The sequence below is a fragment of the Betta splendens genome, chromosome 22 (genome assembly GCF_900634795.4).
Source record: "Betta splendens chromosome 22, fBetSpl5.4, whole genome shotgun sequence".
Lineage (NCBI taxonomy): Eukaryota > Metazoa > Chordata > Actinopteri > Anabantiformes > Osphronemidae > Betta > Betta splendens.
The window spans coordinates 7,669,238-7,692,421 of NC_040900.2; the positions used below are offsets into that span (position 1 = coordinate 7,669,238).

The 23,184-nt window shown below is 46.8% G+C and overlaps 2 protein-coding genes across 16 annotated transcripts in view; one reads left to right on the plus strand and one right to left on the minus strand.

The window, feature by feature from the left end:
• plekhh1 (pleckstrin homology domain containing, family H (with MyTH4 domain) member 1) overlaps positions 1-23,184 on the plus strand; it is a 122,777-nt gene that overhangs the window by 47,487 nt on the left and 52,106 nt on the right. For 8 of the 15 annotated variants that reach the window (XM_041069190.2, XM_029138276.3, XM_041069191.2 and 5 more), the window contains one exon: positions 18,876-18,997. The exons of the other annotated variants lie outside the window; for them this stretch is intronic. The gene's annotated coding sequence lies outside the window, so the exon portion shown is untranslated. The remainder of the gene's footprint in view (positions 1-18,875; positions 18,998-23,184) is intronic. 15 annotated transcript variants of the gene reach the window in all.
• Positions 7,140-11,454, minus strand: zfp36l1a (zinc finger protein 36, C3H type-like 1a). The gene is made up of 2 exons (XM_029138279.2): positions 11,265-11,454; positions 7,140-10,266 (listed from the first exon to the last, which is right to left on the minus strand). Exons 1-2 carry the CDS (start codon positions 11,313-11,315, stop codon positions 9,211-9,213), a joined length of 1,107 nt encoding a protein of 368 aa, XP_028994112.1. The 5' UTR covers positions 11,316-11,454; the 3' UTR covers positions 7,140-9,210.

Below are 23,184 nucleotides of genomic sequence, written 5' to 3' on the forward strand. Positions count from 1 at the left end.
TGGGGCAGGAAGTGAGGGCCGGCCAGGAGACTCTCTCGGAGAGGCTGCCCAAGTAAACAACCCTCCCCCTTCAGGAAGCAAGCTCATACACATTTCTATGTGTTTGTCTGCTCACACACATTCGGACGTGTTTACACACAACCTTGCACATACACACGAGCTGGATAGTAAAGCATCACCCCCAGAAACACTGGCGACCTTCAGCTGGGGAATACTGTAAATGTGGATGGCACTGGCTCACTGTTAATATTATGACGCTTTAGGGATAACGCTAATTCATGTCAGACTCTCGGTTTGGCAGACACCACAATGGCCTTTTAAGACCAGGAACTGGAAACTTTTAAGAGGTTTCCAATCAAATTAATGGCTGCGCTGTTTGATTGCGTGTGTGCAAAGCATGAATGTGAACAGCTGCGTACGCACCACTGCCGAGCATCATACAAACGCTCTGCGCCAAAGACGTGTTTGCCTTAAAGGGATAGTTTGTTCTATGCACTGCTGGCGTTTGAAATCCCAAATTCGAGCGCTGTGGCCACGATGATTTTCCAGAGCGGGGCAGCTGTTTGTGCGAGTGCTTCTGGGAAGACAGTGAGCACAGGTGGGAAATCGGTTAGCATCGTGATTTAGTGAGATCTGCGCTGCCTCGTATTGTGCTGCGGCCTTCCTCTGGGCCTCAGCCTGCCCTCACACATCATGTTCCCCTTCTCGCCTGTTATTCCGTGTCTCCGATAACAATGATGCCTGACTCTCAGAGCGGAAAGCCCAGATGATTTCCCTTCTGAGAACAAATTTATTGTTTCCCCGCATACAGCTATTGTGTAGGTGGATTGGCTTTTTCTTGGATAGATGCAGAACCAAGAAGAGATGTTTTAAGCCTCCTGGGGACGTTACAGGTCAAGTCTTGTCAATGCAAGCCTTGCACGTCTTAGGTTTTAAATCCTTGAAGGCAAGTATTTCAGGTATAAGATAAGCATTAAAGCCAAGTTCTATTCAGAATAGTTTCAAAGTAGCTGACAAAAAATGACACATAATTTAGATGCATAACTACACACTTAAGATGGCACATAAGGCCTGTCCATGACCTGTAGAGCCTTATCCATGTCAGCTGTTGGTCAGTTTGGATTAAGCAAGGGTTTGTTGTTTGAATGCAGTTCCACTTCTCTTTTACGCTGAAATATTTATCTGTATGCCAAAAAGTAGAAACTGAGTCATTACATTGGAAAACCCCGAATGCTGAATTGAGGAATGGTGCATTTACTGTATAAATATTGTAACTGTACTCTATACACAGTAATAGAAACTGAGGTGCAACGTGTTTATGTATTGCCACAGATACTGTAAATAATATCTGTACTATGCTAAAACATACAGTAAAAAAGCTTATGTCTTTTAAAAATGTAATATAACGTTGGGTCAAATTATCCACTATGAGGCTAAAGTCAGTGTGTTTGTTATTATTTAATTCATAGACTGCGTTGTTTGTCTTTCAGACTGTGAGTCATCTCAGGTTTGTGTCCCGGTGCAGTCCCGCCTTAAATGCTCTTTTTGTGGTTCAGACTTGACTCAAATCACCTCAACTCTTAAGCCCACAGGTCTGGGTCCAGTCAAAGCTCAGATGCACTTATAATCTCATTTTGAGTCACCTGTCCCTCTCCCCATGGCAGCGTTTACAAGAGGTCTCGCACCGAAACCTGACTCTGTGGGCATGTCGAGTTGTGATAGTTGATTTAGTAATAGGCTGACACCACCATTACTCAAATCCATCATGTAAAGTTCTCTAATCTTTTTCTTCCCTGCCTACCTGTGTTACTGCATGCTGCAGCAGGTTAGCCAGCAGGGCTCGAGGGTGAGCGAAGGACAGGAGCGAGCTTGACAGGTTTCAGGCCGGGGCCTTATCTGAGTAGAAAACTTGCCTTGAGAAATCTGAGTCAGTCAGACACTCGCAAACAATCTGTGTTGTGTTTTCACAGCAAAATTCCTCAATCAGGAGGAGCCACACGTATGGTGCAGGGAAGCCAATGTCAACTGTTTATGTGCCATTCCTGAGGTGTGTGTGTGTGTGTGTGTGTGTGTGTGTGTGTGTGTGTGTGTGTGTGTGTGTGTGTGTGTGTGCGTGTGTGTGTGTGAGCGCGTGTGCGTGCGTGTGTGTGTGTGAGCGCGTGTGCGTGCGTGTGTGCGTGCGTGTGTGCGTGCGTGTGTGCGTGCATGTGTGCGTGTGTGGGTGCGTGTGTGTTCAGATTTACACGAGCTGCATGCACGTACGCCTAATACGTGCGCTCGTGCCCGTGCGTGTGTATACGTGCGTGTTCCCGTGTGGTCTTGCAGTGTGTATGCCTGTGTGTTTCTGTGTGCTCTTTCCTAGTGAGTGGGTGTGAGATCTGTGGTTTCTCACAGTCAGTTCTTATCTGTGTCTCTGAGCCTCAGCCAGCAGATCATTGTGAAATACGCACAGACATAGAGCGAGAGGGAGGGAGGAAGGTAGAGAGAGTTCATTTTGAACTATTCCTTAACCCCTGGAGGCCATACTGTATTAGCAGGGCTTCTTTATGACTTAAACAAATATATGATACATGCAGGGGAATGTAGTCCAACCAAGCTGTCTGACTCACTATCTCTTCAATTTTTGTCTGGCTTCCCACCACCTGCTTTCATCATTTTTCAACTTTTGGTACTTTAAAGTACCTTGAACCTTATCACGTTTTCGCTATTTCGTAAGTTGAGTTTTTTTTTTATCATGTGACCGAGCGCAACGCTAGATCACAGAAACAAGATTATCATCTGTACGTAGTGCAGACTTGGCCCTGGTACAAAACAGAGCAAGGACTTCCTGTAAACCTATCACTGATGTCATCTTCTGTCTGCTTATACCTCTAAAGGCTTGAGTGACTCAGAGTGGCTGGTTAGTCAACTATACGGTTCAGTCGCTATCTCAGGGCAGCTAAGAGTGTAGGAGTGTGTTTATTTCTATTAGTGTGTGTGCGTGGGTGTGTGTGTGCATGCATGCGTATGTGTGAGTGAGGTTATAGAAATCAGTACTGAACTGGTAAGAAACTGAAAACCGTGTTTAAGAAGTGAGAATGGCTTGTTTTCCAGTGCCGCTGTCACCAGAGGAAACAGATGCTCCAAAACAAAACTGAGAATCATGTGAGGAAACATTCTGTTTATAGCTTTAGCACGCTTCAGTGGATTAAAGCTAACCTCATTCATTATGAGCTCAGCTGTACTATAATGCCTCAGCCTTATTCTCATAATTTGATGACCCCAAATCTGCTCTGCTGGTTTCTTGTCTATCAGAGTGTATTGCAGTTATCGTACCCAAGTTTAGAACAAACAAGGCTTCTTAAATGGGTCACAATGCTGAGCAGGTGTGTCTGCTAATGTAGGCCACACAGTGTTCAGGCAGGTCCCTTTAGGAAGAAGTCATCATTTGTCCATTAGCACAAGGCTCTGAGTTTTGTTACTGTGTTTGTTTTTGTGTCATGCTGAGGAGTGGAAGGGTGTGTTTCCACAACCTGTCAGACAGCCATCACCAGTGGCCTCCTGTGAAGCCTCATCACTTCTCTGCTCCGCTGTTCAACACATATGTGTTTTCTCTTCCTTTCTTTCACAGGTCAAGGGTTGCTACTTAGCTCTAGCGAAGAAAAGCACACGTGACACTGGATCCTGGCTGGGCTAATGGTCATTGCTCAGCAAACACTGTCTCATAGTCTCAGTCGCCTAGATAATAGGGCTGTGGAGTGGCTGGGTTAAACCCACAGGATCAGGGAGTGGTTGTGACTGTTGTCTTAGGTGATCTGCAATCAGTCTCACTGTAACACATATGTATGCCCATAGACCTACAAAGATAAAGCCTGCTGTGCACTGTGGGCAGTGTAGAAAAGTGTGTGAAAATTAGAGCAACCTTACTAAAGTAATCTGTAAAGCCTGTCAGTTGCTGCTACAGCACGATCATGAGATAAGATAGTTTATGAAATATACTATATGTGATTACGCAGAAACCTACGCACACAGAGGAAACTGTGAGAATGAAAGTGGGACGACACAGATGATTTTGATAATGGGGAACCAGTCAGTTTAGTCTGTGTTGATGGCAAATTTAATGTGTGTTTTGATATAGATTTATCCGAAAGTAAATGAAAGTGGCCATGTAGTTTCATAAATGGAGGCAGTTGGGCATTCCCTACTTTCCCTTTTATTCAAAGGCAGCTACCTTCACTGTTTTGTATGCAGTAGGTAAACTTCCTAAACAATGAGATATATACGCCACAACTGATAATAGTCAGGAAGGGATTAGAGATGGGATTAGAAGGCCCCTTGTTAGCACAAATATGACATGCATCCCCATAATTAAGTTAAGAATTTCAATATTTGTGAAAACAAGGTGGTTAACTCCACAGAGCAGAGGTAAGAGCGAGTGCAGACAGAGAAGATAAAAGTTCAACTATACATGCGCAAGAAGAGACCTTTAGCAGCAGTTGCAGGGTTATGACTGGTCCTGTACCAGCAAGGTCAAAGGTTGGATCACTGCAGCAGATACATGTCTGGTTGAGGAAGGTTTTACACCCATGTCTGTGTATTCTTTGGCTGCATGGGGGCTGTTCATTCATCAGGATCAATTTCCCTCAAACTATGAGTCAGTCTTAGTCTTTTTATTCTTTATGCTAAAATAATCTAATATGTAGCTTTATATAGGGTGTGGGAGTGGTATCAAGCCTCAGGCTTCCCAAAATTGTTAAAGTATTCCAATAAGCTTGACCAGCACAGTTAAACTCACCACAGTGTTTCGGCATCCATCACATCCTGTGTTATTAAAAGTAGTTTGCATTCAAGTGAATGTTTTTAAAGGAGCTTTCTGAGCTCTGGTATGTGTCTGAAGGAGGTCAGTTGTTTCTCTGTTTCCACAGACAATGCACAGCCGCCCACTACCCTCTAACCCAACCTCATCCCTCAGCGGTGACCTCGACCCTTGTTTGGTGATTAATTAGTCCTTCGACATCACCTGTCACCCTGCACAGACACTTACCCACACGAAGCGCTGCATCTTCACTGCTCTCAGCTGAGTGTAGATAAGAGGAAACAGTACAGCTAGCACTATTTGCTCACTTCTCTTTCAAACAAAAAGGTGAACCTGCCTCTGATAACACAGTTACACAGTGTACAAGCCACATTCTCTTGCTCAACCCTAAGGGTTAAAGGTGAATTAAGATCGGTTGCTGAGACAGTAAAACTACACACTTGCTTTGTCCTGTTAAGCAGGAAGCCCTGAATGGGCCGCAGGTCTGATGTGTGTCAATGCATCGTTTCCATATTGGAAAGTAACCTGCTGTAAAACCTGATGAAGTAATGGAAGTTTTTCTTGTTAGCCACATATCAAACAGCAGGCGACCCCCCCACCCCCCCGCCACCCTCAGGTTTGCTGCTGAAGGTTCAGAAACCCACTTCCTCGTGCTTCATCTCAAGGTGCTTCTATTCACACACCACACAAACAGGAAACAGCTCTCTTTCATGTACCTCAAACTGCGTGCACTTTGAGCTTTTGAAAATCTGCTGCAAAAAAGAACAAGGTATGCATGAGTCATACTCACCTGGTTTACTTTGAGATATGGAAACAAGTACTGTTTAAATATACCAAAATGTAGGAACATCCTAAAGTAGTAATGTTTTAGTCACAATCTAGATGTGCAGATTATTGCAAGTGGCCTTGCTGTATTACACCAAACAAGGGAATATTTCTGCCTCATGTGGGCTGTGCATAAATTAACAGCTTTGTTTTTTCAAGGCTGTAGAGTGTAAAAAACCTGTAAAGAACTAAACAGAAGTGTGTGGTGGAAGCATCGGGTCAAAGTCAAATAGCAATTCTCATTTAGGTAGGGAAGTCATCAACTAGGTGATATGTTAATGTCAAGTTTGTTTATTGATCTGGTTAAATAGAGACTTTAGTCAGTAACTCTATTTATGTTTTATCAACATAGGGCCTTTCTGATTCTGAACCCATTCACTGGCTTTGGTTTGTTATCCATAGGTTGTGGGTTTTTAACTTTCACTGCTTTCAAACAATGTGTGACACAGAATGAAACAGTTCCAGGTAGTGAGTAACCCTCTCAAAACCAGTCAGAAACACCTGCGAGTATCAAGCGAAGCAATATATTTGGCCCAGGGTGAGATGTGTGAGGCAGCTTGTTGAGAGATGGGGGGGGGGGCAGTGGTTGGCGAGGGAAACAGATGAATAGGACAAGAATTTACAAGACTCAGGGTCTCTGGAAAACAGCAACAAGCGGGCCGCCACGGGTCAGCACCCACCATTGTATGGAGGGAAGGGAGTTCCTGTTCCGGCTCCTTTCTGCAATCTGAGAGAATATAAACACGGACAGACGGAAGAGTCCAGACAGCGAGGCAAAGCAGAAGCAGCGTGGATGTTGAGTGGAGTGTGTGAGGAGGAAGCTGCAGTTTGTTGCTACTGAAATCGAACACCACTCTGCTTGTGTTAATAGCCACATGCAGATTATTATCTGCATGCACACTATTTATCATTTTGCCAACACAGTAACTTGGAAAATACAAAGATTAAAATTAAAAGTGACTTTGTTTGTTGATTCTTCACATGAATCCTCATTAGATCAGAACGTCAGCGAATCCCTTTCTCAGAAATGTGGCAGCCCGTCGATCAATACTTCTGCTGAAACCAGGAGTGTCACATCTTTGCGTAACCAAACCTGCTCAATCAGAGTTTGATCTCAGCCCCAGGGTTAATGCTCCTGGCTGCTCTCTGTGGAGCTCACCAATCAGCTGCCACCGCAGTGAAACTCCCTTTACTGCATCATGCCCAGAGACGCAGCTTGTTGTGGATTTAATGATTTGACTTAGGAAGACATTTGAAAACAGAGATTTCCCCTAAATCTGCCAAACTAGTGTGGTGACAGGTGGCTCAACAGTGAAAACACACGTCATCTAGTCCATGTAAGCTCGGATGAAACCCTTTCCCTAAACTGACAATGTTCAAACACCTTTGAAAGTTGGAATTCTGATTAAATACCCTTTAGAAACTTCTGTGTTGCAGATTGAGTAGTGCACATCTATATGTGCAAGCATTCATATCTGCCTCATTCTCCCCAAACCCTTGTACACAACTCATCACACGGTTTTAACTCTTCAGAAAATATCGGGTTTATTGACTTAACTGCAATCAATACTTACAAAAAGAGGAAAAACAGGCTTTTCATATAAACTCACAGAAATTACTGTAGTGAAAAAAAACATGACTGGAAAAAAAAAAAGTACATTCAACACTTTTACTTTCTTTGTGTCAAAATCTGTTCACCTCTTTTCAAAACACATGAAGGCAACACCGAGCAATTGACTTAAATGTCATTGTCCTCCATCAATAGCAAATATAAAAAGGCGGAGATGCCTTATCTACCTGGAATGTATTCAACAAGGCACTTCCAATGGTCAAGAAGGGGCCAAGCAAGTGCATCAAGCATCCAATCAAATTAAAAGAAAACCAAACTTTCCTCAACCCATTTGGTCACAGCTATTGCTTGTAATAAAACAATCTAGGTGTAAGATCGTTACATGACTCAAGACTTCGACATGACCAGCTTAACCTGAACCAGAGATGCGAGAAGTCGAACACCCCTTTACTTCTACCATCAACCCGAGTACTGTGAGAATACCTTGAGACACACAGATGGCTGCCGTTACCGTCAGATTACTGTAAAAGTGTGGAGGGGAGACAGCATTGAATACAAGCAAACCTAGTTTAGATGGAATTGCACCCCAATAAGAGGGAGTAAAATGAAAAAAAAGTAATAAATAATCAAAACGCAAAACGTATTTTTTTGCATTTTTTTGCTTTAAATTAAGTCATTTTGACAAAGTGTAGTAGCAGAACAAAAGTCATTGAAGAACAATATATTAAACTGTGAAAAAAGGAAACTGACAAAACGTCTTCACAATCTTTAGATTAATATGGAAGATCATAATTTAACATAAAAGAAAATATATTCTATTGTTCATTATCCAGATAAATACAAAACAAAATTAACAAAAAAAATGCATATGATCACCAATAAATATGTTCTGATAAGTTAAATAAGCAGTGACAAGAAAACCTTCTGTCTGGAAAGTTTTTTTTCAAATAATAACCGTAATAATAACATTAATAAAAAATAATTATCAAATAAAGAAAGCAAAAGGGATGTAATGAGTATAGAGTGCTCCTCAGAGCAGCTTTTTGAAGTGGGAGGAAAAGTAAAGTAAAATAGCTTGGAGATCCGATTTTGTCAAGTCGCAGGATGTACAACTGCACCATGGGAATGCTGGAATTTCCCAGATCGGTGAGGATGAAGGGAGGGAGAGTAGAGGCAGCGCTGAGGTGGGACAAAGTCTTGCAGGTTTAATGATCAGTTTGAAATCAAGCCTTCCTCCCCCCCCCAAAAAAAAGAGAAAAAAGGGGGAAAAGCCAGTGACCAGCAACAGGAGCGAAAACTCAGAGGGGGAACACAACCGACTTCCAGTTCAAAGTCCTTCCTGCAGACTCACCCAGTCCAATTACATAAGACGAGGCTTGAGAAGAACTGTGATATGGGGAGGAGGTGGTGGGGAGGGGGAGACAACCAAAAATCAAAAACAGTAGTCCATTCACCCTAAACACATGCAGAAACCGCCCCAGGCACTTTTTCTTTTTAAAAACTATTCATATCTTTGCAGGGTCTGTTTTTTTCTTTTGTCAAAATTCAGTCTGTAAAAACGGCTGCAGCAGATCTACAGTTACATTAGTGAGCACCCTCTAGCTATCTCAGGGGAAGTGGTATCATCAGGAAGGAGGGGGGGGGTAGGGCTAGTGCAATGCACTCCCCTTTCCAAGGCCACTTGTGCTGCTACACATTCAAGAACGAATAAGGAAGAAGAAAAAAAACAAGTGGCACATGGCAAAACAGTCAATTCTTGTTGTGATTTTCATTGTCCAATTCCATCTCCTTTTTGGCACTATGACACATGGCAGAGTACTTTTTTTCAACTTGTTGTGCGGACTAACGGGGATAAAATGGAAATTTGGAGTTCCCATAACTGCCCACATCCTCACAACGCTAACAAGGAACTAACACGTCTTGTATAAAGGGGAGACGGGGAAGCGTAGGAAAGAGGTAGAGGGGAGTGCCGTGGTCTCTTTGTGTCATCAAATTAAAGTCACTGGTGAATGCGTGCAATCTAGTCGTCAGAGATCGAGAGGCGGCTGAAGATGGGCAGGCGGCGAGTGGTGTCTAGCGTGGGCGACTCAGAGCCACTCAGGCTGCCCCCGGAGCTGCTCTGGTAGCCCTCCTGGTCCGACAGCGAGTCAGGGGGGCTGGATGGAGACTCGAACATCTGAGGGGACTCCAGCATGGGCCGGAAATAGTAGGGCGTGCTCGTTGGAGAGGGAGGCGTGGGGTTGTTGGGCTCTGAGCCTACAGGACCGGCACTCAGGCTGGGCCCGAACAGGTTGGCCAGCTCCTGGCTGGAGTAGGTGAAGGGGTTGCTGCTGGGCCAGTCGGGGACTTCGTCGGGGAAGAACATGGGCGGAGGGGTGACCGAGGTGGGGCTGTCTCTCAGCCCAGCAGAGCTGGAGAAGCCCGCAAAGCTGTAGCTGTGCTGCAGACGAGGCCTCTCCATCTTGTTGGAAGAGTTCAGGGGGGACGACTGCTGGGGGGGCCCGCGGCGCTCCTCTGCGTTGTGGATGAAATGGCAGCGGGGCCCGTACGGGCAGAAGCCGATGGTGTGGAAGGTGCGGCACAGCTCCGTCTTGTACTTGGGGTGGCGGCTCAGGCTGCGCAGTTCGTGGATCCCGTGGGCAAACTGGCATTTGTCGCCGTACTTGCAGGCACCGTTCTCCTCGAAGGGCCGGCACAGCTCCGTCTTGTAGCGGCTGGAGTTCACCTGGCCGCTGCCGGTGGGACTGGCGGGACCCAGGCACTTGCTCAGCAGCCGCTCGCCCGTCTCGGAGAAGGAGCGGTCCCGCAGGCGGTTCTCCTTGTTGCTGCCGACCCCCGAGATGAGCGAGGAGTGCTCCGCGGTCTTCAGGCTGTTCAGGAACTGGTTCTGGCTGAACTTGGTGCTGCTGACGGAGTGCCGCCGCTGGTACACGCTTCCCACAGGGGGGGATCCCACCGCCTTCCTGTCCAGCAGGGCTCCGGTGGGGCTGGAGAGGGGCACGTTGGTGCCAGTGCAAGGGACAGACATGGGGTGGGGGGCACCCAGGTTGTTGTTGAAGTTGAGCAGTTTGTTGTTCTGCGGGGAAACAAAAGGCAATGGGTTATTAAACTGCACAGACATCCCGAAACAAACAGGTTTCTGCGTTTCTGGGACCTAGTGGGTTACAGAGGAACACAACCCACAGCCCCCTCTTGCATGACTATGTTCCTTTTGGCACTAGCAGCTCAAACGGACCCAGGCCTATAGAACAGCAGCTGGTTTGGCAAGTTGCCCTGGTTAGTAAATGGAGCAGGAGCACGAGAGAGCAGTCGGCTGCTAGTGGCTACATCATGAAAGAGAATCAAAGTGGCGACGCATTCTGCTCAAGTACAAAAGAGCGCCGACGTGCTTTTCAATACGCAGCCAGACTAGAGGAGATGACCGCTTAATCGCCGATTCACATGCGCGCAAACGCTGGCAGGCGCTTCAAATCCAGCCAATGGAAACGGGCGCCCTTTTCTGAAACTCTACGCAAACTTGTAAATGTATGCAAACGACCACAGTTAGCGGCGAGCGTCTGCGGCTGTCGCGTGTTAAACGGCCGAGAAAGGAGCAGCAGAGTGAGCCGGAGCCACGCAAATCCAGTCAATGATTAGCGAGCATGTGGCCGCTTTGTGCGGGGAATTAAAAGTGGCGCAAAACTGCCCCCATAACATGCGCACGGATGACGGGGCTGAATGGACGGCACCGCACGTGAAGCCGTAGCTGATGTGGCACACGTTTAACGTGCCCAGTGCAACAAATGTTACTGTAACGTGGCCGCCACACTTGGGTTTACTCCAAAAAAAAAGGTAAATAAAGCCCGCGACGCTTCGAGACAGGAAACGGGCGAGAAACAAACAAACAGCGAAGCCGCAGCGTGAAGCGGAAAAGAACTACAAAATAAAAGCGAGGCCGAACGCGAACAGCGTCCACACAGGCGCGTCAGGGCCGCGGGCGTGCAGCTCCTCATTCCTCCACATCGGCTGCTAACAGGCTAATGGGAGCGGGTGGAGAAAAACAACTAAAGTTTAAAAACACAAGTTTTCATCTACCTTGTTTATCACTTCGTAGTCAAAGAAAGGCGACACCACGGCTGTGGTCATCTTTGCAGCGACCAGAATCACGTCAAAGTTGTAAAGGGGGTTAAAAAAAAACAACAACAGTGCTGGTTAGAAAGTTGCGCTGGTCTGCAGCTCCCGCGTGTTTGCGACCCTGCAGAGCTCCCCCACTGCCCCGCTGCGGCCCGACATTTGCTTTATAGCGCCTCTTTGCGCAGGAGGAGCCTGGGGGCGCTGGGCGGTAACTTTTGCGAACTTTTCGCCGCCCCCCTCTTCCTCCTCCGTGCGGGCGAACTTGCGCAAGCGCTTCTACGCTGCGCCGCAACGGACGGACTCAAACAGTTGGGGGGTTTATGGCCAACACGTTTTAAAGTGATCCACCTTCAATTTATTGCTTTATCCGGATATTAAGAGCACTGGGTGCTACATAAGCCTTGATTGTACATGTTGGGCTTATTCACTTCATTCACTAGTTTAGTGACTCAACTTGAAGCGACTGTTTTTAAATACATAGATTTACACCAGCTACAACTGTATTTCCTGTTTTATTGAACAGAGGCCTGTTTCTTGCTCCGCAGTCTGGAGTTGTTTACTGGGAGGCACTGCACATCCTCAGGGTTTCTGCTACCATCCACTGCTCTGTAATTAATTTACTCTCTTAATTGCTGGACTGTAACGTCACTTATGGGACTTTCCGGTGAATTCAAGCAGCCAGACCTTTTAACCGTTTCCCACCGCAATTATTCCCCCCTCTCCTTTGTTTCAGTTTTTACAGTTTTCCAGCGCAGCTCGTCTCTTCTTCCTCTCCAGCTGCTTTGTACTTGAATACTTGCATGCGTGTACGTGTCATTCAGAACCTGATACACAAGTGATCTCACCAGATTCCCAGTCGCTCACAAAGATGCTTGCAGCCACATATGAAAGAGCTTAGGAGCAGAGAGGGAAACCTATACAAAGCTATTGTGGCGCTGCGTCGTCTTCGCTCCCTCCCACCCTCTAAATCCATGACAGAGCAGCCATCGGCCATGTGCAGAGTCAATGTCAGGGTTGGGTTGCATTAGAAAAGAGAAGCGGGGCAAGAAAGACAGAGCGGGGGCGAAGAAACAAAAGAGGAGCAAAAAAAAAGACTGGAGTTAGTTTGAGGAGGGGGCGATTGTGTGAGGGGGAGATTTATGGGGGGCGTTTATTACTACACAGTACTCCCCCAGGGATGTGAGGAAAGAGGGGTGGGGAGAGAGAGGCAAAACATTCGCTTTCCCCTTCTACTGCTTTGCCTATGCAGGAGCCACGCAGGCCACGCAGACACAAGGCCTGACTTCCTCTCAAAGCTCCAATGTTAATGTTTCACTCAGAGAGCTGCTGGAACTCTAGTGTTATCTACCATATGCATTACAAAAAGTATTTATGCAAACATAAAGTTAGTCTAGACCGGGTCTGCATGCATGCAGCGAGGGTGTGTTTTAACATAAAAAGAGTTTTACGAGCCAGGGCTGCCTGGAGTAATCTCCCCCTGGAGTGTTTTCACAGACGACAGGGTGGGATGACAGACTTGCTGGAAATCACGTCTGCAGTTCAAAGGCCCTGTCACCGATTGATTAAGTGGATGACATCGATTGCAGTCCCTCCGAGGAATAACTACAGCAGAAAATTGGGAGACAATCACAGCCTCAGTATATATATATATATATATATATATATATATATATATATATATATATATATATATATATATATATATATATAAAGGCTTGAATGACCTTAAAGGCCCAAGATATGTCACACATCAGACAAAATCATTTATCTGAGCGTAAACTGAACTCCACAAGGTCACAAAGGCTCGAAACTCAACAACAAGTAGCCTGATATGCTGCGTTTGTTTACTTCAATGCTCTCAGATGCACCATGCATTGTGCGACTCAGTTATCCTTCCAGGTTTAAGAGCGGGCACCTGTTTCCTGCCAAAATGGAAATATAAAGTAACAAGCGCCAGTGTATTCTCTCAAGGGATAACATCAGGTGTGTTCCTGTTTTAACCATGCAGACAGTCAACCACATGCTTAAGTAGCTTGTGTGTATTTGTTGATCCACACATAAACCAAAGCATTTGCAATGTTTCTCACATTTGAAATATTTAGCACCACTTTGCATTTGCTTTTATGTATGTGTGAAAAGCAAACAAATCAAAGAATCGAGACTGCAGCTGTTTGATTAATTTATTCTATATTAATGTTTCATCAAAAAAAAAACCAAATATTCCAAACATATTAAATTAATTGAAACACGTGACAGGGAAAAACGTCAAAAGTCATGCAAATGAGACAAGACAATCAGCGGATGTGTGTGGTTTACGCTCGAAACAGTTTGCCACTTATCATAACATAGTAATTGATGTTTCTACTGACTTCCATGGGGAAAAGGAACAAGCTAAATCTCAGCTTGTCAGGCCAGATTTTCCACTAGCTGTTGAGGGAGTCGACCTTTGTCTCGGGAGACTTGATTTCTGAGAACGGGTGCTCCCCCAGGTCAAGGCTGTCTGACTTTGGCTTGTAGGCTGTGTGGGTCTCAGGAGGAGCCGCAGTCAGTCACTCCTCAGCCTCTGCTGGACGGTTTGATTTCTGCCTCCTGGGCTTTGTGTCTCCGATGACCCCCTTCCCAGAAGGGAGGATGGGGGTGAGGTTTGAGGTCACTGATAGTGCTTAAGTGGGATGACAGGAAGTTACATTAAGGTCTTTCAGAACTGGAGATGAAAGAAGTTGTGGAGAAACACAACAGTCTGACTGCGGCGACCGCTTAGAGCAACAGTTTATTGCGGTTCCTCCCCACGGCCAACAGAGGGCAGAGTTCTGCACTGAGCCTGTGCTTCTGTTGCAGCATTTCACATAAAGTACTCAAACATTGGCCTAAAGCACCAATCTAACAATCTGAATGAGGTCTGCACCGTTTGTGAGAACTTCTAAGATTAGAGAAGGTTAGACCATAATCTTATTCTGTGTCCTGGGGGTGACGTAAGACTCACCTCAAACCTGTTTGCACTGACGCACTAATTCACTGGCTCTGTATCGAGTAAAGACATTTATCAGCTACAAAACACAAATGCTAATACCAGTAGCGTGGTAATCTCAAGCTGTGCTGCACCACATCCCATTTATGGCGACCACAGGCTCATTACATGAAGTCTTTAAGTGGAAAAAGTTCCATATTTGAACTGCTGCATGGTACGTAGCATGTAGCTGTTGGTTATCGATGAGTACAAGTATCTGTTTAGTACATACTGACATTTATCATGTTTATGGTATGATTTATGGTTCCTTGTAAAGTATTGTCTGCTTAACTCGTGTCTGCATGTATCGTTATATATGAACTTAAAACAACTGTTAAAGGAAGCTGTAAAATAAAACCTTCCTATCTGAAATATTATTTAGCATTACGAAAAAATAGGAGCTAAACTTTGTTCTTACATAAACATGCACTTCATGAGTGCACGTGACAGAAAACGGTTTCAGGTGCTATTAAAAGCCACGATTACTTAACAGTCCTATAACTTCTCATTTTTGCCCCAGCATGTGAGGACATCTTTCGAAACGCCGCAAGGCCGGCTAATCAGCGCGCCGTTGAGCAATCAGGGTTTAAACACAGCGAAGCTTGATTTAAACTGGGTTTGATTTCTGGAAGACGGTACCGCGCACCAGCCCGCGTTTGGCTGTGACGCCGCGCGGGCCGTGTTTTGGTGTCCGCTCGCTCGTCTTGTATAAGCTTTGACAGCCAGCGCACCGTGATTGCTTCCTTTCATGTCTCACGGCGCATTTTCCAAATCCATATGGGAGGACTGTGGTCATCGCGCCGGGTGAAGCTAGCCTCAGAGGAAGAGGGTTTCGGGAGAGAGAGGCAGGCGGAGAGGGAGGAAAATAAGGCCTAGCAGCAATTAATTGTCCGTATGAGCAGCCACAGCATTGTTAGTGGTGAACCGCCAACTGCTCTTGCTGATGTTGTTCCCATGGAGCGCTCCAACATGCCCGTCCGCTAACTTGCACTGGCCTTCGTCTCACACTGGGTGGGATCCGTCAGCACGGGCGCTGGCCCGTTCGGTGAGCCCTGACACGTCACTCCATTGCGGCGTTCAAAACAAACACAACGCGCTTGGAGCGCCTTTGGCCCTATCAGCGCCGGTTTCGCAGCGAGGCCGAAGAGGAATCCTGATGTTGTGGTCGAGTGCGTGGCTGCAAAAATAGCAACAAAACAACAATTGGACGGATTTGCAGTCCGATTCCCCCCTGACACACCAGCCTCTAGAGGAGGGTTGTATTTAGAATGGAAGGCCAGCTTCCTCTTCTGACTTCCTGACCTGCGTTTCCTGAGGAACAATCTGTCTGTCTGTCCAGAGGGCTCTTGGGAAGGGAGAGCTTGGTTTTCCACTCGCACATCAGGGGTCACAGAGGAAGAAGCAGAGGTCAAAGTCATCAAGCTGCGAGACCGCAGCCTTATGATACACAACGCTGCATTCTCAGAGACGCCAGATGACGTGACCGTGCGCTGGCTGGGTGCTGCAGAGGTTGGAGGTGTGGAGGTGCGTGCCGCCGGCTCCCCGTGGGCTCCCCGTGCCTCCGCCGGGGACCGGACGGGCCTGACTCCGGCCCAGGTGTCATGGCCATGCGGCGGACACTGAAACGAGATCTTCCTCGGCGCCTCACTCAGCACAGGAAAAAAAAAAATCAATGGGCTTTGTATAGCTTAGGAACAGTGGGAAGCATTCTCCCACCAAAAAACACTGGCCCTGTCCCATCTGTCTTCGTCCTGCAGCCGCCCCAGACCTCACAACCAGCCCTGTGTGGTCACTCCTGGACTAGAATTACACAGTCCATGTGTCCGGCCCTGGACAATACACAAAGCCAATCGTTCGTGTGACCCTTCCCTCTTTTCTCACACTTTATACCCGCAGATTTATTGAACTGGACTGGAATTTTATTGAATTTTCTCCATATGCTGTCGACGATAACACACTTCTAAGATGGCGTCGGTTTGTGTTTGACAACAACCTGCTTTGGGAATTATCCCTGGAAGAATGGTCTCTAATAACTGATGTTGAGAATAGGATCAGTTGTTTGTGGTCCTCATGGTGCAGCTGTAATTACAACCTTTTTGTTGAATAAATACAGGACTATTCTGTTGCATTTTGTAGGTTAATAGTAAATCCCTCCTCCTACATGTACCTCTGCAAATTGATTCATCAGCCCAAAAGAGCATGTTTCCATTTAGGCATTCCTGAGATATTGCCATGACCAGAATGGGACAGGCATGATTGAGCTTGACCTTTGACCCTTGACCATCAAAATCTAATCTTGTCTTGCGCTCAAGTGGACAGTTGTGTCAAACACCAGTAAAGTTGACAGTTTATCACGTGATTCATATATTACTGTACGTTTTTTACAAGGCTTGTGTATTATTATTGTTGTTAATTAATCCTAGAATCTGTAGCTTTAGCTCATGTCTTTGTGCTGCAGAGCACCATTTAAAACCCATCAGTGAATCACACGCTTACACTGTGACATGTTTGGTCTATGAAAAAGATGGGCTCTGTACTGTAGTTCAGCTGTAAACATCTCCACAGACTAATATTGGCTTCCATTTTCACACTGTCATGAGTTTGTCATGTAAACATACAGTTAGCGTGAGATACTTTACATACTGTATGTCATATGGAGAAAGCAACTTCATGAGTCGGTTTTATGCATTTGTAGCTTAATTTTATTTCTTGTGTGAGTGCTGTCTCTTATCGTCTCTTGGTCTTTGAGCTTTTCACTGAGGCTTTTAGTTTATGAAGTACAAACAGCAACGCGCTTCAGCAAAAGCTTGGTGAAGTCTGTGCCTGGATTTATGTTCGGATCTGCAGGTGTTTCAGGAGAAAATCATTCATCTGTTAAACTGCACCTCTGCCCGTTCTCCTGGGAGGAAAAGGCTTTTCATCTTTCATCACTTGAGCTCACGGAGAATATCTGTCCACTTGTGAATGGAAAACGATGAGGAAATGAGCAAAATCAAGATGCATGGATCAAGATCCGGGCGCCAAAGGCTCATAACGTGTTTCATGTTCTGTGAGCAGAGGTTCTCAGAATACATCACCGCCTTACCTCCTTAATTGTAATTTTGCGAAAGCTTTCCCAGTCACTCAAAGAAAACTCTGAGGGATTTTGTGTGATTGCCTACGGTTCAAAGAAAGCACAGCCCGAAATAGAGTTTGATGTTCAAGATGAGTCCAAGCTGCTTCATTTCAGTGCTTTTATGCAAAGAAAACAAGTCTCTGGTTCTTTGAGGCTGGTCCAGTCCAACTGCCCCCGACTCCTTCCCCACTCCGCCTTTCTTTCTCCGTGCCCTCTTTCAGACTGTCTTCTTCTCTGGCACTGAAAGAAGGTGCAGCTGTGTGGAGTCCTTTAGGCTGAATGAGAAGAATCAGCCCATTTGGTTGACTTTCCTGGCCAAAGCTGTAATTTTCTGCTGCCAGGGCCTAACAGCTAGTCCCGAGCAGTTCCTGGGCTCCAGCCACTTGTATCCACCGGGACAATGGCCATTGTCCCGCAGCCTTTAGACCTCAAAGGCGCCCACTGCCTGGGTGCCAACATGTAAATTGCCGTCGCAGCGCTAAGGACGCCCCTTTTAATCAGTTTGTCGATTCCTTTGAGCCTTATAAATCACCACATGTTTTCCACACAACAGCGCTCGAGAATGATGAAAAACAAATGTCGCAGTTTCTTCATGCTACTGCCAGATTATGTCTCATTTCAAGGTAGTGACTCTTACTTCTCGAGCAGTTCTTTAAACAAAATAAACTTAATTGGGAACAAGTGGAGTTACTTCACCCCACTGGAATAGATTCTCCCCGGATCCAGGACCGACGCGATGTGACGGCTGCGTATGTGACTGGGTAATCGTCAGGACAGATGTTTATTGTAATGCGACCGGCATGCGAACACGTGTGTCGCAAGTTCCTGTTTGTGATACAGAGCTTTAACAAGGGAAAACTGGTCTGAATTATACATTGAGTTGGGTCTGAGCTTTTGTGAGTGGCTGAATGTCATTAGCATGCCCTCAGAAACGTACACAGACTGCTTGTGTGCTTCCAGTAAGCACCGTGAGTGTCACATCGGGCCCAAGTGGCAGGCCAGGGGACTACTCACATTATTGCTGTGTTGTGTGACAGCTGAATATGGAAACACTTCTTGAGCTTGTTAAATACTTTTTGGTTTGCCCCCCTTTTTTCTTGCCTCGTGCGCTTATAGGTTCTACAAAGTCTAGTAAAAATGCAATGTCTTTCCCAGAAATGAAACTTTATTGTCCCCCTCAGCCCACCCGACTCGTAAATAATGGCACATTTACCAAAAATCCCAAGCCAGCAGCCCCCACCTTCATACCATTACCAGTACCACTACTCGCCAGAGCCGCTGCCAAAGCACACCCAAACAATCCGCCTTTCTACTCATTGAAACCTTCCAACTGTCTGTTAACAGTGTTTACGCCGCTCAAGCTCCAGCCCAAACGTCCAAGTGCAGTCGGTGGGAAATGTGCGTGCGCCATTTAAAACCCGCTTTTCCTTTTCAACCTTTGCTTTCGCAGGAGAAACGCTGCACGGCACAGACGCACGCATCAAAGATCCTCCGCTGGCCTCCAAGACGGCGTTGCATTTGTTTGGCTGTTCCGTCCGAGCTCACTGCAGGCTTGAGAGAGCTGCCTTATTAGTGAGTTTTTGTTTCATGCTAATTACATTTTTGAGCGTTCGTGCTGTGCGAACGAGAAGGTTTTCATTTTGCTGTGTTCTCATGTTGGCTGACATTCACACGTACACTCAGAAAGGATGCGGTCACTTTCACCCATTCGGGCCCACTGACAAGGCCAACACACAGTCGGCACGATCCAGTAAAATCAAAGACATGATGAAGATGAGGATGAAATGAGTTCCACATGCGCGGTATCCCTACGGGGGAAACCTATTAATACGTTTAATATGGCGACCTCAATCATTTACCATATTTTAATAAAACCTCAGACCTGAGTCTGCTTGGACTTGGCCTGCACAGCTGTTTCCAGGCATCTCGGGAGTTCAACACAGCTAGCTTTGATCATATGCGTTGGTTTGAATTGCGAACAGTCGAGGCTTAAACTAGTGTGTGAAGTCTATGAATGGAAAAGTTAGCAGGTGAGCAGCAAAGTGAATTGGAGACAAATGATGGCATGTAGGTGGGACCATGGTCTAGTACAGTACAGGAGCTTCCACTGTGGGCAACTTTCTCACTGCGTGACTCACTGCATGCACAGTAGAAATATCACACAAGGGTGTCACAATGTCTACAAAAACATCCTCACACCTACACACTCCCATATTGCATGACGACATCAGCGTTTGACGTGCGGGTTGGAGCTTTGGTGGGCGGTGTAAATGTGACGGTAGACAAATATCGCGTCCTGATGTGATGCTCGGACGCCGTCCGTCTGAACGGGAGTGGGGTTTGTTTGTTGTGTGCGGCACTGCATGCGTAAACACAAGCCGAAGACTCTGCCACGATTAGAGGATGAAATAATACCTGTGGGTTTATCATTTTCAAAGCCTTTCCTGTAAAAGCGAGTGGAGCGGGTATTTGCATAGCTCGGCACTCACTCGTGAATTATCTCCACTGAGGTAATATCAAGATCGGCGCCGCCAAAATGCCTTCGCTTCAACAAGATGCCTTGAGCCGGATAAGGAGGCCTTAAGCTCCCAGTTCAGCAGCGTGATGGATGAAAGTGATCCATCAGCAGGGCGTTCGCTCTGCACCGCTGCTCCGTCCGTAATCAGGCAGCGAAGCGGAGGTTATCGAGGTATTTCAGATGAAGGACACATGCTGGTGGCTGGTGGGAAATCCCCCCTTACTCTGGGACACTCAGTTGGTTTTAAACACCTAGCTTAAATCTAATTCTAAATCTAAATCAAAGTACTCTCTGCACATAGCTTCACAGTTGAATGACAGAAGCACACTTGTAGAAATATAGATGTAGTTGATTTTAAATGCTGTTGCCCAGGATCATTTAAAACATATGCACTTATAGGATTTTAAGTTAATCTTTGGACACGATGTCAGTTGAGTGTTTGACTAATTGACACACTGGCAGCCGACTCAACTGTGTCTAATTGGTAGTGAATGCAGCGTTGAATTAAGGCCTGATCTCACTGTTACCTCCCATTAAAAACTTGCGAGGAAAGCGTCCAACGTGATACTTGACTACTGGATAGATTTGATTTGGTATTTGTTTTGCAGCCTCGTCTGCGTGGCCTGTTCGCCGGCGACACATGCTGAGCGTTACCGCCTTTAGACATCAGCGCAGACTGATGCAAGTCTCGCAGCGCCGTCGCCCCGTAGCGGGTCGCCCTTCTGCTTCTTATTAGATCGAGTTACAGAGGAGGTTGAGATATTTCAAATGCAGACGACAATGTTTTGAATTTGGGATTTACTGCCCGCTGTCGTGCCAGATGCTTTAACAAACAAAGGGACTTGGTAAAAGACGTGACATGTTCAGCGATGAAGTCGCGACCGCAGGGAAATCTGTCATGTGGCCACATCACCGAGGCCCGCTGGCAAAGCAAGCAGAACCAGGACCGTGCACATACAGTGTAGTAAAAGTCTTCCATTAGACATTACAGTATACTCTATTACTCAGATGTGTTTAGGGTTTCTGGACGGGGGTTCTGTTCTGCGCTGGCAGCGTTCCTGTTTTCCAGCGAGCAGAGAAGAGCGAACATAACTGAGGTGTAACATTTGGCCGGCACAGGTGTGGACAGATGTGCTAAAACTGCAGCTTTTTATGGTTTAAATGGTCTCCACGAAGCCAACTCCTATAACAAAGCCCATCTAGTACACACGGATTTTGCTCATGCCAATGTGTTTCATTTTCCTTTTTAGATTAAACAAATAAATAAGCATGCATGGAAAAATCTGCCTATATAATGTTTACTCGGACATGCTGCAGCCATTATATAGCTGTGTAATATACCATAAATGTCATAGCATGAGGCAGTGATGGAGAGTGTTTGCTCTTGGGCGGGCTTGCTGTGTTTTTGTGCGCTGGGCTCCATATGTGAAGAGGCTGCGGGCTTCGGTATCTCCTCCATCTGTCTTCGTTGTATGACTAACTTAAACATAATCTCCCATTCAGCTTTTTCACGTCTTTCACCGTCCTCCTCCTCCGTCCAGATCCTTTTTAAAACATCCATTAGCGCGGGACACAAATTCTCTCAAACAATCAGCAGCCTGCATAAACTTTTCCGTCCCTCTTTGCACGTATTCAAAAACTGAGCAACAACAAGGGAAGGACGACAGCTGAAGAAAGACAGAGCGAGGCAGGGGGATGCAGAGGGCGGGAGGCAGAGACGGGCCCAGCACCAGTAGGGAGAAAGTGCGGAGTCATGCTGTAGGAATGCTGGAGGGGAGGGGGGCGGAGGGGGGGCTGGCGTGACTGCCCCATTTTTCACAGCCATAATCGGAGCCAGCTGTCAGTGAGAAGCCCCAGAAGATGAAGAGGAGGGGAGGAGGTGGACGGGGGGGTTAGGGGAGGGGAGGAGAGGGAGTGAGTGGGAGTGCGGTGTTTTTGAAAGACGTGAGGGAGAGGAGAGCAGAAAGTAGAAGCTGGTGGAGATTGGGTTGTAGCGAAGTTAATTTCCTCTCTGCGTATAAGCGGGCTTAAGAGTTATGTAAAGAAAACGACCATTAACCATTAAAGCGCCACACGTAGAGGAGGAGAGCACCGGGCCGTGGCTCGGCCCAGGTTCAGGAAGAACAGAAGGGGGCCGGGCTGGAGCTGCCTGCCTTCCTGCTTCTCCTGCAGCAAAGAATGACACAGCAGAAGCCGGTGGACGCTTCTGTACGAAGCAGGTGTGCATCACATATAATAGGGTGTGGTTATGAGGCGTGATATTTGGATTGGGAACACACAGGCCTTTGTCTCCCGTGCAGGAGCTGTGCTTCACACATGCTGGTTGAAGCTGGTTGCCAGCCGTGCCATCGCCGGTAAAACCCCAGAGCTCCCAGTGTTTATGTTTAGTCTACAGAACGTCTTCCTCTCGCTGCACGCGAGCCCCCGCGACGCGCTGCTCGCGCCTCCGTCCCGAAGGCCGACCCCCGCTGGACGCGCGTCGCTCCCCGACTTGATGAATTGCGGAGGAGGACGATAAAGAGGACATCTCTGACGGCGGCGTCTCTCGTGAAAACTCCCCCGGTTTGATAGAAATAATAAATCTGAGGTGAGTTATTGCACGAGCGTTTCCTGAAGCAGGCCGAAGTGTTCATGTAGCGGGAGCGCTGATACGTTTACGGCCTATCTCTTAGCGTTGACCCCCTCAGACAGCGTGCAGTGACAGCGCCACACACTCTACGTGACCCGCTGGAGCTGGATGGATGAAGGCTCCGGTGGGAACGACTTGGCATGTTGACTCCCGGCTGATTCATGGCGGTTAAAGAGGTGACCTCCTCGAAGCTGGAGCACCGTCTTTTCATTTCAAACCCCGACGCCTCCAAACGGTGCCCTTGAGACTTCTTAGAAGTGGTGTCACAGGCTAATGAACCTAGCAGCCACTACACTGACCTCTTTCTTTTGCTTAGTGGGTCGAAGTAAATGACCTATTCTGCTGCGTCAGGCTCGCGACACAACATTCAGTTCTGTCCCTTTCCCGTCCCGTGATTTGTGTTTTTAATGAAGCCTCATCTTATTCCTATGTCTCTGTGAGCTGGCACTGAAGCACAATACAGGATGCATCCGAGCAGAAACCTTTTGAAACACAGCTTGGTTGAGCTATTTTAGGCCCGGCAGAACTCCCCTTTCTGCCCACTTCCTGTGCACAGGTTTTCACGTAATGCGTGGCAGCGCGAGCACAGCAAACACACTCACCCACGGCGTC